The 15,084-nt window shown below is 45.3% G+C and overlaps 1 protein-coding gene across 1 annotated transcript in view; it reads right to left on the bottom strand.

Moving 5' to 3' along the window:
* The window catches only part of GPCPD1 (glycerophosphocholine phosphodiesterase 1), a 47,340-nt gene extending 36,960 nt beyond the window's left edge, over positions 1 to 10,380 (bottom strand). Inside the window, exons 1-2 of the mRNA XM_075706785.1 lie at positions 10,327 to 10,380; positions 1,937 to 2,023 (exon numbers count right to left, since the gene is read on the bottom strand). Coding sequence (XP_075562900.1) covers positions 1,937 to 1,985 — 49 coding nt within the window. The 5' untranslated portion in view covers positions 1,986 to 2,023; positions 10,327 to 10,380. The remainder of the gene's footprint in view (positions 1 to 1,936; positions 2,024 to 10,326) is intronic.
* Positions 10,381 to 15,084: the final 4,704 nt, after the last annotated feature.

Genomic DNA, 15,084 nt, shown 5'->3' with positions numbered 1-15,084 from the left:
TGCTCCTGGCAGAGCTCCTTGAGCTACAGCAAAGAGGAAGCTACTCCAGGCCTTTTGCCCAGTCTCAAAGCTTGCAACAGCCTCACTGATGTTGCAATCTCTCTGCTTTGGCCAGCTCTGTTGGAGCAGAGTTTTTGTGTACAGTTTGGAGCTAGAAGCTTCATTTTTTATTTCATATTAGCTAATATTTATTTGGCCACCTAGCGGTCACTTGGTAAGAGACTGTCCCAGTGAAGACCTAAAGGAGGCACAGCAACCGGTAACCACCTTCCTTCCACTAGGATGAGACAAAAATGAAGCACTCCATGTCACAAAAATATAAAAGCTTCTGTCAACATGCCAGGCTTCATCACCAGTGTTGACTCCAGAAGTAGCTGGCCCAGAGGGAATGAGTCAAAGCATCATTCCTATGCTGGTGATGCCCTTTTACCCTGCCAGTTAGCCCAGAACCACTAGCTTTGACATCAGCAGGAAGGGACAGTGATGAGGACACAGGGAGCACGTTAGCACTCAAGGTGAGGATTCTCGTCTCACCAACTAACTACTCACCATGGTGATCTGACAAAAAACAGTACATGACATTTCTAAATGAACTGGAATTTTTACTGTTTGTAGAACTGCTGATAGCTCTGAAAACCTACCTGTCTTCTTTCACAAGACTGCATCTTGCCACTGCTGCATCTCAAAGCTCTTCTCCCCCATCAAAACCAACAGTATCAATATTGTAATGAGCAGAAGCAACCTTCTATGTCACCTCTTTATGCTATATATATGTTAAGTATTTCCAGGTAATTCTTTGTAACCAGCCACTGAGGCAGGATCTGGTTCTCTCTAATCCTAACTTTTGTTGCAGATATTATCAGTAAAAGTTACACATCCAAAGTCAACTTTGGTAGTGACAGTGCCATCACAACAGTGGAAGCAAAACTGTGAACAGGGCAAAAAGAGCATGGCTCACAATACTCCATTATATAGCTACACCAGTGCTTTATAACCTCATTTGATCTAAGGTCAATTTGTTCTTGAATTTTAGAGTTTTCTCCAGAATTCTATAAAAACACTAGTCCTTACTAAAGGCTTCATGTCCACTTTGTGTGTCAATGTTCAGTTCCCAAATTCCCAATCAAATGGGAGAAACACAGGAGAGGTCTAACATGGGGCAGATGTCAAAACTTTTAAAATGTTTTTATCATTTTTCTTCCCCAACTACAACAGACACTTATGCCATCTGGTACTTGTCTGTAACAGGAATTTTGCCAATCTGTATATGCTCCCACGTTCATCTGCTTCTGTTAGGCAACCATCAACTATTTTTTTGGTAACCTTCCTTCAAAGTTCCTACAGACAAAAGTCAAAGTAATAAGCACAATTTATCAACACTAAATCTTGGTGTTCTACATGATCTGACACTTTGTGTTCCTTATTTAGATTACAGAAGTTATTTTACACATTTTTGCACAGACAGAACGTTGAATTAAGCTGCATATTCTTTCTGTCCTAGTAGAGGTCACATGTTGTTATGGAGAACTTTCAACAGGGATGCAGAGAGAACAAAAACCAGAACAAACACGTCAATGCATGCCTGACTATCATGGTCCAGAATGTAAATACTCATTTCCATGGAATAAAAAGTTACTAGAGACAGAACACTGGTTTTAAAAAAAAATCATAACCCTTTCAGTTAGCATCAAAATCTCTAGCACAGTATGAAATTGTTGTTTGAAGAAAAAGGTAAAAACTAATTCCCAAATCTCATTTTCAAATTCCTCTGAGAAATTTCTTCATTAATGTATCTTACAATGCCTTATCATTTTGATATTTGATCTGACATGTTCTTTTACCTCTGAAAAAAACAGAAAAGACAGCCTTTGAACTTTCTTCTATTCAGTTTTCTTCTAGTTAAACCATACAAAAAGGAGAAAGCACAATTTCGTACCTGGTACTGATGGTCCTCTTACTTCAAAAGTGACTTGAGAAGAGGTCATACTTGCAGAACTTTTTGTCTTAGGATAGTTGAAATCTCCTAGAGTGGGAGGAAAAAGATACTACATTTCAGGAACAATATGCTACATCTGTTGCTGTCCTAGGAGGAAACACGAATCCCACCACTTACAGGGAAACAAGCCACTAGTGATGTTACTGTTTGAGTAAGCAGTAAAAATAGAAAGCTCTTTAAAACCAGCAGCAGCCCCAGAAAATAGCATCCAGCTGCAGAAGACAGTTGCAACACTGGCACAACAAAGAGACTACTAAATCAAACACCATATGCAAGTATCAGTATCACGCAGCATTCGTTAGTCTCAAGCTGAGATTTTTCAAAAACCCCTGTTTTGACTAATTTTGCTCTCAAAGAGGCCACTGGAAGTTTTATTATAAGACATTTAATATTATGACCTTTGGCAAGTAGTAACTTCTGACTGTCTCCCTATGCTATTCTTCAGCATCCTCTTCAAAACATAAGAAAGGTTTCATAGATAAGCACTACCACCTTGAAGGAAAAAGGGGAAGAACTCATGACAGATGTCAGCTCTCTGCTGTCACAGGCAGCGAGTTGTTCATCAACTCTTGGACTCTGCGCCCCTACCAATACTTCCAGCCTTTCACGTGAAGCCCCAGCAACTAGAAGCACCAAGCAGACTTCAAAACACCACGGCAGGAAGGGACTGCCTATAGTCTCTGTAGGCAGGACAGTAGTTGGAGGATTGACCCTGCTTCAATTTTCTACCCTCCTCCAATAAACAGTAACTTGATGGAAAAAAGCTGGCAGAATCCCACTCTCCCCATTACAGCAGAAACACTACTGATGTAAAATATCCTTTTACATTATTTATGAAAGTAGTAGTCATATCAAAGTCCAAGTCCAGATGTTGCTAGATCATCACTCAAGTATATTCCTCTGGACATGAGTTGCAAAATAATCATACTAATTATATGCAGAATTAACTCTGCAATGCTCTCAACTAATTCATTTCTTTGCATCACTGTGGTTGTTTTTTAAACCAAACAAGTAGAATGTTTTAATTGCTATTTTTAAACAGGACAAAAGCAGTTTAATTCAGTACAATGCTGGTCATCAACCCTTTAGTAACAGCTTTAATAATAATGACAAGAAGAGCTAATGGCATTAGAGAGCAATCTACTTTTCATTAGCTCTACCACAGGCCCTTGCCTTCAAAGAGCAAAGGGTAGTGTAACAGAAGCCTTGAAAGCAAGAAAAGCTAAGGAAAGTCAGATACCAAGTATGAAAAAATATAGAGGGGAAAAAAGCTCATAATCAATCCTCATTCCTCCCAGGCAATCAGACAGTTAGTTAAGGTCTGAAGTTTAAACACCTACAATGTTTCTTCTGGATCTTCTCCTCCTCCTCCTCTCAATCTACTCCTTCTAACTATTGCTGTCTTTACTTTACATTCCTTTTTCTTCTCCCTTATTTCCCCTCTCTCCATGTCAAGAGATGACTTTTCAGTGGTAAAAGGAGAACAAGAAAATGGTAGCAGTATAGATGTTTCTGGTCATATATTCCAATTGTGCATGTAATCTGTTACAAGTAACATAAAATGATAAAATCCCAAACTACTAAAGCTAGAAATAAGCACACTTAATAAACAGGAATTCCATGAAGGGCACACCCTTTATTAACTTTGTCATGTGTGTGTCATTAGGTGGTCTGTATGTTAAGTGACACATTCTAGCATTTATTTTTAGCAGTTATTTATAGACAGAGAAGCACAGCATGTTTCAGTGCTGAAACTAAAATTAGATTTGTGAAACTGGTCCAGTATGACACAAAAATCTCATTTTGAAGCAGAGAATATGAACTACTAGTGTGCATTTATGATGACACTGAAATAGTTCAGGGCCTTGGCTGTGTTCACCGACTGTCCTTACTTGGACACCCTTTAACCGAAAAGGCAGAAGAGCTAAAGGGCAGATGAGTAGGCAAAAATGCCTTGCCAAAGACTATGAAGCAGGTAAGTAACAGCTGAAGCCTAAACCCAGTTCCCCACAGCAAGAACAGGCTTTTGCCTTGTTAAAAAGCTGTTTCCAAAGCTGATGCAAAATTAAACCTGACAAAAACCAGCATATCTCTCTTACTACAATTTAATTAACTACCCATCCATTCCTAGAGAAAACCTGAAATCCCGTTATTCAGTCTATAACGCTTTTAGCCAATCTTGTAAAAATTCTGTGTACCTACTTGTGAGACATTTGTGGGCTTTTCTAAACCGCCTAGCAAAAGAATGTTACTTTTCTATATAACAGTAGTTAATTGTAAGGAGATTTTGATAAACTGACTTTGTAAAGTTGTCAAAATTCTGCTCAAAAGGCATTTTATCTTAAAGACCTACTCAACCTGCCCAACATATGTGTATCAGGAGAAGAAAAACTCTAGTGTACATCACCAAACACGGGCATGATTTTTCTAGCAGAACTGCAGCTACAGGTGTTACATTCGCATTTAGGGTCAAAGTACAACCCCTCATTTTGAAGAAACATCTTTTCTAGCAGAGGACTGTATATAAACAGCAAGTTAAAAATAGATCTGCTTTTTGTTAATGAATCAAGCCTATGTTGTATATTATCATGAACTAATAAAGCATTCTGTACTTTGAAGACATGGTATGAAAATGCTTTATTTAAGGGAAAAAAGCATAAGTTTAACTGTCTAGTTACTGATGGTTCCTAAGAAGAGGAAGTAGTTCGATTTCCAGAGAAATCCTAGTCAGCAAATATTAACCAAGTCAACCGAGCAGATTCACAAACCGGAAGTCCTTGCGTGACAAGGATTTTTAAGCAAACTTTGGGTTCAAAAGTATTAAAGCTGAATTCACATCTGCTGCAACTACATGCGTTCAAATACTAGCCTTGGGTGCAAACTATTGCCCCACATCTTGTGTCCCACTTTCTCCCTCTGGTCAGCTTTTATGTACTGCAACTACATGCAAGCAAGCAATGAACACTTGAGTCTCAGTCATTCCCTCATGAGAAACAGAGGTCTTGCTCAGGCAGACATTTACACAATGGTATCAGCACTTCACTAAAGAAGAAAGCATTTCTCTACCTAGAAATTCTTGCTTTTACAACAGAAACATGTTCTTTCCCCCCACCATGTCACAGTTCAATTCTCTCATACTACTTCTCCTTTTGCAAAGCAAACCCTCACCTTTCACGGTCTCTGGAGGCTTCCCAAGGAGACGATGACTGCACAGCAGCAGCACTCCGAGTCCTGGGGCTGTACAGACCTGCCTTCAAAAGCCTGACTCAGGTAGCCCTGCCCATCAACAAACCTCACTGTATAAAATAAGCTGTCTGCAAGGCTTCCAGAGCAGGCGCAAGATGAACAGCCTAGTAGGTAGGGTCATGTGCAATCTTGGTTCCCCTGCCACAAGACAAAGCTCTCCTCATGGTATTAGACGGGAAGAAAAGCAACTGGGAATCTTGCAATTTCAGAGATCCACTTACTTGCCTTCATACACCCAAAAGAAAAGCAAAGACTTCAAGCGCAGTATCCTGCAGGCTGAACAGGAGAGAGAGGAAAAAAGTATTCTTTGTTCTAATACTGCCTATAAAGCTTTCCTTTCACAATTTTCTCCTCCTCATGGGCACCTGAAGGAGTACAAGAGTGACAGGAGTTAATGTACTTCCCTAAGTAATAGGGAACCCAAGCTCTCCCCTCCTGATTCTAGAAGGGCACTTCTAAAAGATGCAGCCAAACAGCCATGGACTGCCTAAAGGCACTTGGAAAAAGAAAAGACGACATTTCAGACTCTCCTTCTGACATAACACAATCAACTATTCATGTATCACAAAATATCACACTTTTCCTCTAAAATGAGGTAGCAAAGGTCATCGTGGATGGGGAAGACCAAGATCATTTTTGGTTGCAGTCAAAATACACCAGAACATGGACGCAATTTAATAATTCCAAGCTTGAAGTTCATTTGAACCTTCTGGGTTACAGGTCTGGTGGTATATAAAACACCTTCATGACCTTTCAGCTTTAGTAGATTATTCCCCCTCCCTTAATTTCCTTAACCTTTCCAATATATTCTAAGAGCTATTGGCTGTTTGCTGTCCCATATCTTAGACTCAGTATTTCAGGCTTAGATAAATACACACCAAGTAATCTGGGACAAACCTGGAATATAATAGCCTAGCTTGCAAACACTGAACGAATTTTAGACTCATAAAAAATTCATAGCATTCATAAAGCCAGATGACATGCTCCCTCTCAATACAAGTGAGATTTTTAATAGCAACTCAAACAGGCTTGCGAGGCTCTGACTTCTAGCACTCTAAGGGCAGTATTTGAGACAGGCTTGAAGTACGACACAATCATTTTTTTCTACTGCAGAGACTTACAAGCCTGAAGGCCTTGAACTTTCTTTTTGTTGGATGGACAGAGGCTTTCAAAATTAGGCAGGGAACACTTTAGGCAATGATACTAAAACAGATGTGAATGAAAAGCTGATTTTATTGACTCCGAGTTGGCTGTAAGGGCTGCAGAATAGTTCGTTATACTTAGTAGGAGAAGGAAGAACACACATTGACACCTAATGGGGGAAGAGAGAGGAGACAAACAGATCAACCCTCAGGAAATTCTACACTACTTTTCTGAACTGGGGGGCCCAAAGGGAAGATTTCTATTGAAAATAATCAGAACTCATAACAAAAATAACTTAAAGATTAAAGAAGCAAAATCCTGCTTTTCCAGTACATGAGGGGAATCCAAAGTTTTGCAAGTTCTATCCTCTCTAGAATGTATATAATGGAGTGTGAATTAAAATAACTTCATTTAAGCTCCTAGAAGTTAGATGACCCAGATCATATGAGACGATAACCCTTTGCAAGGACTTAGCTCATTGAGGATAATCAGTATTTGGCAACATGCTGATAAGAACGCCAAAAAGCAGCAGGCTTACACCAAAATGTACTGTTACACTTCTTCCTCCCCTACTCCCCAAAATGCTATCTAATAAACTATTAGTAGAAATATCTGATGTAAAGCTATCAACCCAAAACTCTCTTGGGTAACATTATGTTTAAGGATGACTGGATAATACACAACACAGATTTTTCAATTAGGGTAAAATACAGCTTATAAAAGTAACTTTTTAATGGGTGATTTTTTTTTTTTTTCATATCCAGGTATATAAATTTTTTATATCTACTTAATGGGATTTTTCAAAAGTAATTAGACAATAAAAATGAGACAGCTAGGCACCTAGGTGCCATGATATTCCCATAATGGATTTTACTACTTTCAAACACCTGGTTCTTAATGTAAGAATACTCTTAACCACTGTGTTACTGAATTTGCTTAGTTATCTGTAGAAAAATAAAGACCATCTGCACACAAACAGGCTCTTTTATACCATTAGCACACATTTCATCACAGACCACAGTGCAGACTACTCATACTGCAAAAAGTAAACATATGCCCAATTATTTCAAAATATTGCTCCATTTTTTTTGCATGTAAAGATCAAAAGGGCAAGGACTAGAAGGCTGCAGTATTTTTGCTTTTGTTTTTCTGATTTTAAGCAGACATTCTCCACCTTAAAAGTACAGACTCATGAGACCTAGCAACACCAAGGAGAGGTCCAGCTCCAGCCTGAAGCAGGGAAAAGGTGCCACAGTTCCAGCCAAGACATTTGACAGCTGAGAGAGCACACTGGCAGGAGTGGGGCCAATGCAAGGCACCACAGCCCCCTGCAACCTCCCTCAGGAAGCTTGCATTTGAACACTACCATGCACCATGGGAGAAGGTACTGTATTTACATTTTATCTTCTTGAAAGCTGTACTATACACAGCAACAGAAAATCCACCACACATCAAATCTGGTGCTATGCTGAACAAAGAAGAGATATGAGCCTAAGCACACAGAACTGCTGTTTTAAGACACAGTTTTGCCATTTTTACTCACAGCATTAGACTCTCAAGCATAAAATACCGACTCATGTTACTTCAGACTATACCTTTAATATTTAAATGATATCTATACAAATCCAATTAAATTTGTAGTATGAAGAACAGATTTTGTTGCTTGTGGTTGGTCCTAACAAGGTATCAGCATATTATAAAGCACATCTAAAGTAACAAATCAGGTATGTAATAAAATTAAGTAACAACAGTTGACAACACCTGGATTTTAGAAAAAGGTCAGAGGATATGCTTGTCAGGACATTCACATCTCACTGGAGGAGAATTTTTAGAAACAGCATTACAGCATCAACTCCTTCATTTTCACCCAAACAACCAGAAGGTTCTTCCTGCCCCCACCTTTCCCCCCGCACCTTGACTGTGCGAGAAAGAACAGCCACAAAGTCAGCAGCTCTCTCATACTGCATTGCAGTATTAACACTGGACAGAAAACAAACTTGCATACAAGATTTGGACACGCTGTTCTGATTCAAAGGCAGGAATTTTACCAATAGGACTATACTGACATTCAGAAAGAAGCAAAGCCTGAGTACTATTTCTGCAACAGCATCACATTAGTATATAGCAATAGAGAAAAACATCTTTTAAGATGCTATTTTCAGGATCAATTTAACTACCCATTTGCAGAGCCAAACCAGCCCTGGTAATCAAAAACAAGATCCCTATCTGGCACACTGTGTTCACCTATAATGCATCTGCTTGGTTTTAAATAACAAGAACTTAACGTTTTTTGGCATTTCTTGAATTCCTGTCCATGTAGCAGACTCTTCTGTCTTAGCTATGTCACAGCAGTTTTGTAGACAAAGTTCTTGAAAAAGACAGGAAATGGCTGGGGCATGTTTGCAAGTAAACCAGAACAGCCTTGGTTTACTTTCTCTTTGCTGAAGTGTTGTTCATTATTCATGTGTGGCTGACAAGATCTTAACCAAGATCTTTGTGATCATACTAACATTCCTCACTTAGAAATTACAAGGACAAATAACATGTATAACACTGCCCACAGCTCTCAGTACTCAACACAACAACAAACAACTTTTTAAAAGGTTTTTCAAAGCCTGTATCCATTTTATTGAGGAGCAGCTTGCTTTACTAAGAGATTAATTATGTGGCAGTTTAGACTAGTAACTTCTGCTCAAGGCAAACAGCATTCCCCTGATTTTTTTAATATTTTCTATAGTTATTTTACAGGCAACAGTGTTAGAATAGAAATACATATAAAAATATGTAAGGAAAAGTATCTTTTACGATAAAAAATATAATTCCCTCATCAACTCTTTCGCTCTACCATTAACATTTAAAATATTCTGAAGGCTAACCTCCATCTAACAGCGCATGCTTTAATGCATCAAAACACCGACACCCTGCAAGACAGGCTATTGACTGAAAAAGAAGGAAAGGAAAAAAAAAAAAGTAGGAAAATGAATATATGCCTCCTGCAACAGCCTGGTTAGGAAGCAGGTAACAGCGTTAATCTAGAGTTGTCTTATTAGTCCATATGAGAGCAGGAATACCAAAACACAAGCCGTTAGCGTGGTGAGCGTGTTCCTTTAGTCCAGAGCAGAGACAAAGAGTAGAGCGCGCACACGCACGCGCCCCGCCCCATCCCCCGCCGCCGACGCCGCAGGGTGCCCAACCCCCGCCGGCCGGCCAGACGGGAACGTACAGAGCGCTCCCCGCCCGCCGCGGGCGCTGCCCCACGGCCGGCGCTGCCCCACGGCCGGCGCTGCCCCACGGCCGGCGCTGCCCCACGGCCGGCGGCGCAGCCGCGTCCCCGGGCCCGCCCCATCCCAGCCTCCCGGCCGCTTACATAATGCGGCAGCCGCGGCGGGACCGCCCCGGGCGAAGGCTTTCGGCGGGGACGTAAAAAAAAAAAAAAAACAAAACAACCAACCAACCAAACCACAAAAAACCAACACCACCAGACCCGCCGGCCCGGCGTGTCCCCGGCAGGCAGCCCGCCGAGCCACGCTCACCGGATGACGGCCCGGGCCCGGCCGCAGCAGCGCCGGGAGCACGGCGCGCCTGCTGCCCTGCCGGCACCGTGCCCCCGCCCCTGGCCGTGCGGCACCTCGGTCACCCCCGGCGGCACGCAGCCTCTCTCTTTCCGCCTCCCCGCCACGGCGACCGCAGCCGTCCGCCTCTGGGAAAGCTGCAGGCGCCGTCCCGCTCTTTCCCCAGCCCTCCTCAGGGCCGAGCGCCATCCCTCCCCACCAAACGACCCCCCCATACCCGCCCCCCAGGACCGCCAGCGGGGAGAGCGGCGCCGCTTCCCCATCGCCCTCCCACCCCCGGGGCGCGAGCTGGCCCCCCCAGGGGCACGCAGGAACCGTCCCCTGCCCACACGGCCCCACCGCGACACCCGGCCGGCGGCGCGGGCTGACCTGGCCGAGCACCGCTCCCCTGCTCCCAACCCTTTTGTGCCGGGGCTGCTGCTGCTGCTGGCGACGGCGCCCAGGCTCCCTGCCCCTCCTCCCGCGGCCGGAGTCTGCGGCCGCTGCCCAGGGCCGCCTGACAGCGCGGGACGCGGGGGAGGGGAGGGGAGAGGAGAGGAGAGGAGAGGGCGGCCCGGCCGCCAACCGGTTCCAGCTGCCCCAACCGAACCGGGGCGGGGCGGCGCGGAGGAAGTGGCCCCACGTGACCTCTCCTTGCCGACGCGTCACTCCCCGTGGCTTCGGCCCCGCCTGTCCTATCGCAGCCAATAAGAAGCCAGCAGGAGGGGCGAGCCGAGGCCGCGCTTTTTCCTCGAAAGCCGCGGGCCAGGGGGCGGGGCCAAGGCAAGGTGCGCTGCGAGGGGGCGGCGGCTTGCAGCCGCCGGCTCGCGGCAGGGGAGGGCCGCGCCCTCCCCGTTTCTCCTCAGGGCCAGGCACCAGCACCGCCACCCACGAAGTGCCGAGCACCGGCTGCCCCCGAGACCTCCCCGTGGGGAGAGCGGCGCCGCGCCCTCCCGCCACCGGCACACGAACCGACCCCCTCGGGCCCCAGGTCTCCCCAGTGGCACGCACCAGCCGTCCCCTGCCGCCGCCGCCACGCAGCCCCACCGCAATTCCACGGGCCCCGCGCCCCCCGCCCCGGCCAGCGGCGTGGACTGACCTGGCCGAGCGCTGCGCCAGGCCTCCAAGCCCTTCCAGCGGGGCTGCTGGCGGCGCCGCCCGGGCTCCCTGCCCCTCCTCCCGCGGCCCAGGGCCGCCTGACAGCGCGGGCAAGGGGGGGCGGCGTGGCGGCCAACCGGTCCCAGCTGCTCCCGGCCGAACCGGGGTGGCCCACGTGACCTCCCCGTGCCGACGCGTCACTCCCCGTGGCTTCGGCCCCGCCTTTCCTACGGAAGCCAACAAGAAGCGAGCGGGAATGGCGGGGGAGGCCGCGCCTTTTCCTCGATATCCCGGGGTCTGCGGGAAGGGGCGGGGCTGGAGAGCGAAGGGGCAGAGATGAGCCGGGGGGGCGGGGCTGAGCTGGGGGGTGGAGGGGTGGGGATGGGGATGGGGATGGGGATGGGGGTGGGGGTGGGGATGGGGAAGGGGAAGGGGAAGGGGAAGGGGAAGGGGAAGGGGAAGGGGAAGGGGAAGGGGAAGGGGAAGGGGAAGGGGAAGGGGAAGGGGAAGGGGATGGCTGTGTCGGGAGGGGTGAGCTGAGGGCTGGGAGCTGCGTAGGGGCCTTGCCGAGGCAAGGCAGGCTTCCACCACCATCTTCCTACCCCCTGAGTACCCAGCCTGGGAGTGTGAGGGCTGCGCTGGGCACAGGTAGCTCTGTTTCCACAGAAGCATGGCCAGCAGGTGGAGGGAGGTGATTCTGCCCCTCTGCTCTGCTCTGGTGAGACCTCACCTGGAGTACTGCGTCCAGCTCTGGGGCCCTCAGCACAAGAAGGACATGGACCTGCTGGAGCGAGTCCAGAGGAGGGCCACAAAAATGATCTGGCTGGAGCACCTCTCCTACGAGGACAGGCTGAGAGAGTTGGGGTTGTTCAGCCTGGAGAAGGCTGCAGGGAGACCTTATTGCGGCCTTTCAGTACTTAAAGGGGGCCTACAGGAAGGATGGGGGCAATCTTTTTAGCAAGGCCTGTTGTGACAGGACAAGGAATAATGTATTTAAACTAAAGGAGAATAGATTTAGACTAGACATAAGAAAGAAATTTTTTACAATGAGGGTGGTCAAGCACTGGAACAGGTTGCCCAGAGAGGTAGCGGAGGCCCCGTCCCTGGAAACATTCAAGGTCAGGTTGGATGGGGCTCTGAGCAACCTGATCTGGTTAAAGATGTCCCTGCTCACTGCAGGGGGGTTGGGCTAGATGACCTCTAAAGGTCCCTTCCAACCCAAAGCATTCTAAAAGGAAATGATAGCCGAAAGCAGTTTATTTTGAAGCCAAAAGGATAAGAGGATTCTATGTTTCCTTAAGGTAGTATTGGGTTGCAATGGCTTAGGCTGGCTGCGAGCTCATGGCGTTACAGGCAGGATGGCTTCTTTTGTGGTATGGCAGGGCAGGCAGCACACCTTTCTTGAAAGGCTTTGGTCTCTGTGGATTTGATGGTGGCCATCTATCTCTGTGTGCATTTTCCTGGGGCCTCGCCCGGGTTGGTGTCCCACTCCTGCCACCAGGCTGCGGCCTCTTTTGCCCACTGAAATGTGGGTCGGCAGGAGCTGGTGCCCCCTGCTCCCCACATGCCTGGGTTGGGGCTCCCAGGAAGCCCCCCTGCTGTTGTGCAGGCTCTGTCTCTTCCTCTGCACAGGTCTGGTTGCCTGTATACCCAGTCACATGGTCAAAAGGGCTGTCATTCATGGTACAGATAGAAACATGTCTTCACAGCAATGGCACCAAGGCAAACTGATGTGGGAATGCCCATACTGGAGTTTTGAAGCTGTAGGCAAAGTCTAAGTGTGATACTTTTCCCTGTTTTGGGGTAGCTAAGACCATTGGATGAAGACCCCAGGGAGCTTTGCTGCACTAAAAGGTAGTGTTGTGTTTGGGACTACAACCTTGTGGCCTTCCTGAAACCTGATTTTTTGACAAAAAGGGTGTTCCACTGGAATTCACCCAACAAATTACCAGCAAATAAAGGGAAACTATGTTCCTCTGTGGTTTTGAGGGAGCTTGTGCTCTGTTTTGTAGCAGAGCTGTGGAGTTGTGATAGTATGACCAGTCCTTTCACTCTAATGATAAGCTTGCATAGTTTGGTAAGTAACTTGCTTCTGCTTTATACAACTTGTGTCAGCTGACAAAGCAGCTGCAGTTTGAGTATGCAGAGAAACTGTCTTGCATTGGGAGTTAGCGTCATTACAAGTATGCTGCTCTATGCTGTCCTTCCATCTGTCGTTTAAATAGTGTGCTATCTTCCATCCATTCATCCCCTGCAAATCCAGCCATGTTTATAAGTAATTTGTGACACAGCCCTGGATGTTGTAGGGAAAATGAATGTTAATATCAGATGTTCTATACCAGAAAAGTATGTAATACTTCTGATTTGCTGAGGTCTTTATGTGAGTATTACAAGATCAGAGTACCCTGCTTAAAGGAAAAAAGATAGGGGGAGGTATGCAGTAAAAGGAAATGATAGCCGAAAGCAGTTTATTTTGAAGCCAAAAGGATAAGAGGAATTCTTCTGGATAAGGAGGAGGGCGGGTTGGTGAAAAGTACTTGTTGGAAAGTGAGGATCTTGTCAAACACGAATGTGAACTACTCTAGTTACAAACACTTAGTAATTAAGTAAATATTAGGAGCCATAATTTCTATGGGTGTAATCAACAGTGAGCTGAAGAAAGGAGGAAGAAGAAACTTCAGAGAAAATACTGTTTTGAAAAGTAATTGCCTACTTGTTTTCTCTTGCCCGTTTTTATTAGTTCAAGTTATTTGTTATAAAGCTGGGATAGAATTGAACACTTTCAAATGTGCTTTGTTGTGTTAATTTTTTCAAAAACATGTCTCTGGTGTCATGTTATAAAATTGTACCGTTAAATTTTTGTCAAGAACAAGGTGTAACACTTGCTCTCTTTCAGCCCGTGTTTATTCCAGAAAATGTGTGCATAGTCAAAACTATTATTGCATTTCCTACAGTAATTCGTTATAGCTAAAAATTGCAATTAAAGCCTTAAATGGATTCATGAAGTACTCATGGTCGTGGTTTAACCCCAGCCAGCAACTAAGCACCACACAGCCACTTGCTCACTCCCCCCGGTGGGATGGGGAAGAGAATCAGAAGAGTGAAAGTCACCAATCTCAATGTAGAGCAAATAGGACAAGGGTGGGATGGGGAATATTGTTATGTCTTGGCTTAATCTGAAAAAAATTCTACATTTAATTAAACATGCCAGTGTACTTTTTTTTTTTTTTCTCCTCCTTAAGGAGTTACTTCAATATGGTTGGGTCAGATAAGGTCATACTTTGCGATGACGCAGCAGGCGACTCAGCTACTCAAAATAATATAAAACCATATAGTAATTAGAGCATGTAGATGAGTTTATAGAACTCTTCTTAAATATCTGTCCAAAAACTTAGGATTTATGGTCTGCTTTTCTTGTTTACATAGCAACAAAATAAAAACAAAGGAAATAGGTTTTTATATCATATAACCCGAGTTGAATCGAGTTGCTGGTTGCAAAAGTCCCAAAGAGATCCAGAAAGAAAAGGCTACAAGATCTGTTTCAAGCGTGCAAACACAAACTCTATTTAAACTATGTGCATACATGTTGGAAACCGTGTTTTCCCCTTTCCACAATAGTAGTTTAATAAGAATTACTAGTACTTAGCCAGTACTGTCTGGCAAACTGCTTTGTTCTGGCAATGATACTGTTGTGGTGAAGTCGCTGAGCAGGAGTGAAAAAGCTAAAAGATGCCATGTGCATGCAGCCTCCCCAAATACTGTGGAAGCTGCCTTAAAAGCATACCTTGCTCCCAGCCATGACATAGGGTATGAAGCAGGGTTGGAGGTGGCATGCAGCAGAGGCAGAATATCAAAGTAGCCCTGAGGCTGTACTAGTTGAGATTTGAAGCCCAAGAGGACTCAGGCAGCCTGGTTTTTGTAAATAATGATGAGAATACTTGCCCAATTGCAGGAAGTAAGTGTGTCGTAGTTTAGCCCCAGCTCTCAACTAAGCAGCACGCAACTTCTTGCTCACTCCACCCACAGCACGATATGGGGGAGAAAATCGGA

This window comes from Pelecanus crispus, chromosome 3 (genome assembly GCF_030463565.1).
Source record: "Pelecanus crispus isolate bPelCri1 chromosome 3, bPelCri1.pri, whole genome shotgun sequence".
NCBI lineage: Eukaryota > Metazoa > Chordata > Aves > Pelecaniformes > Pelecanidae > Pelecanus > Pelecanus crispus.
The sequence above is the reverse complement of the archived record's forward strand: the minus strand, read 5'-3'. Positions and strand labels throughout refer to the sequence as shown.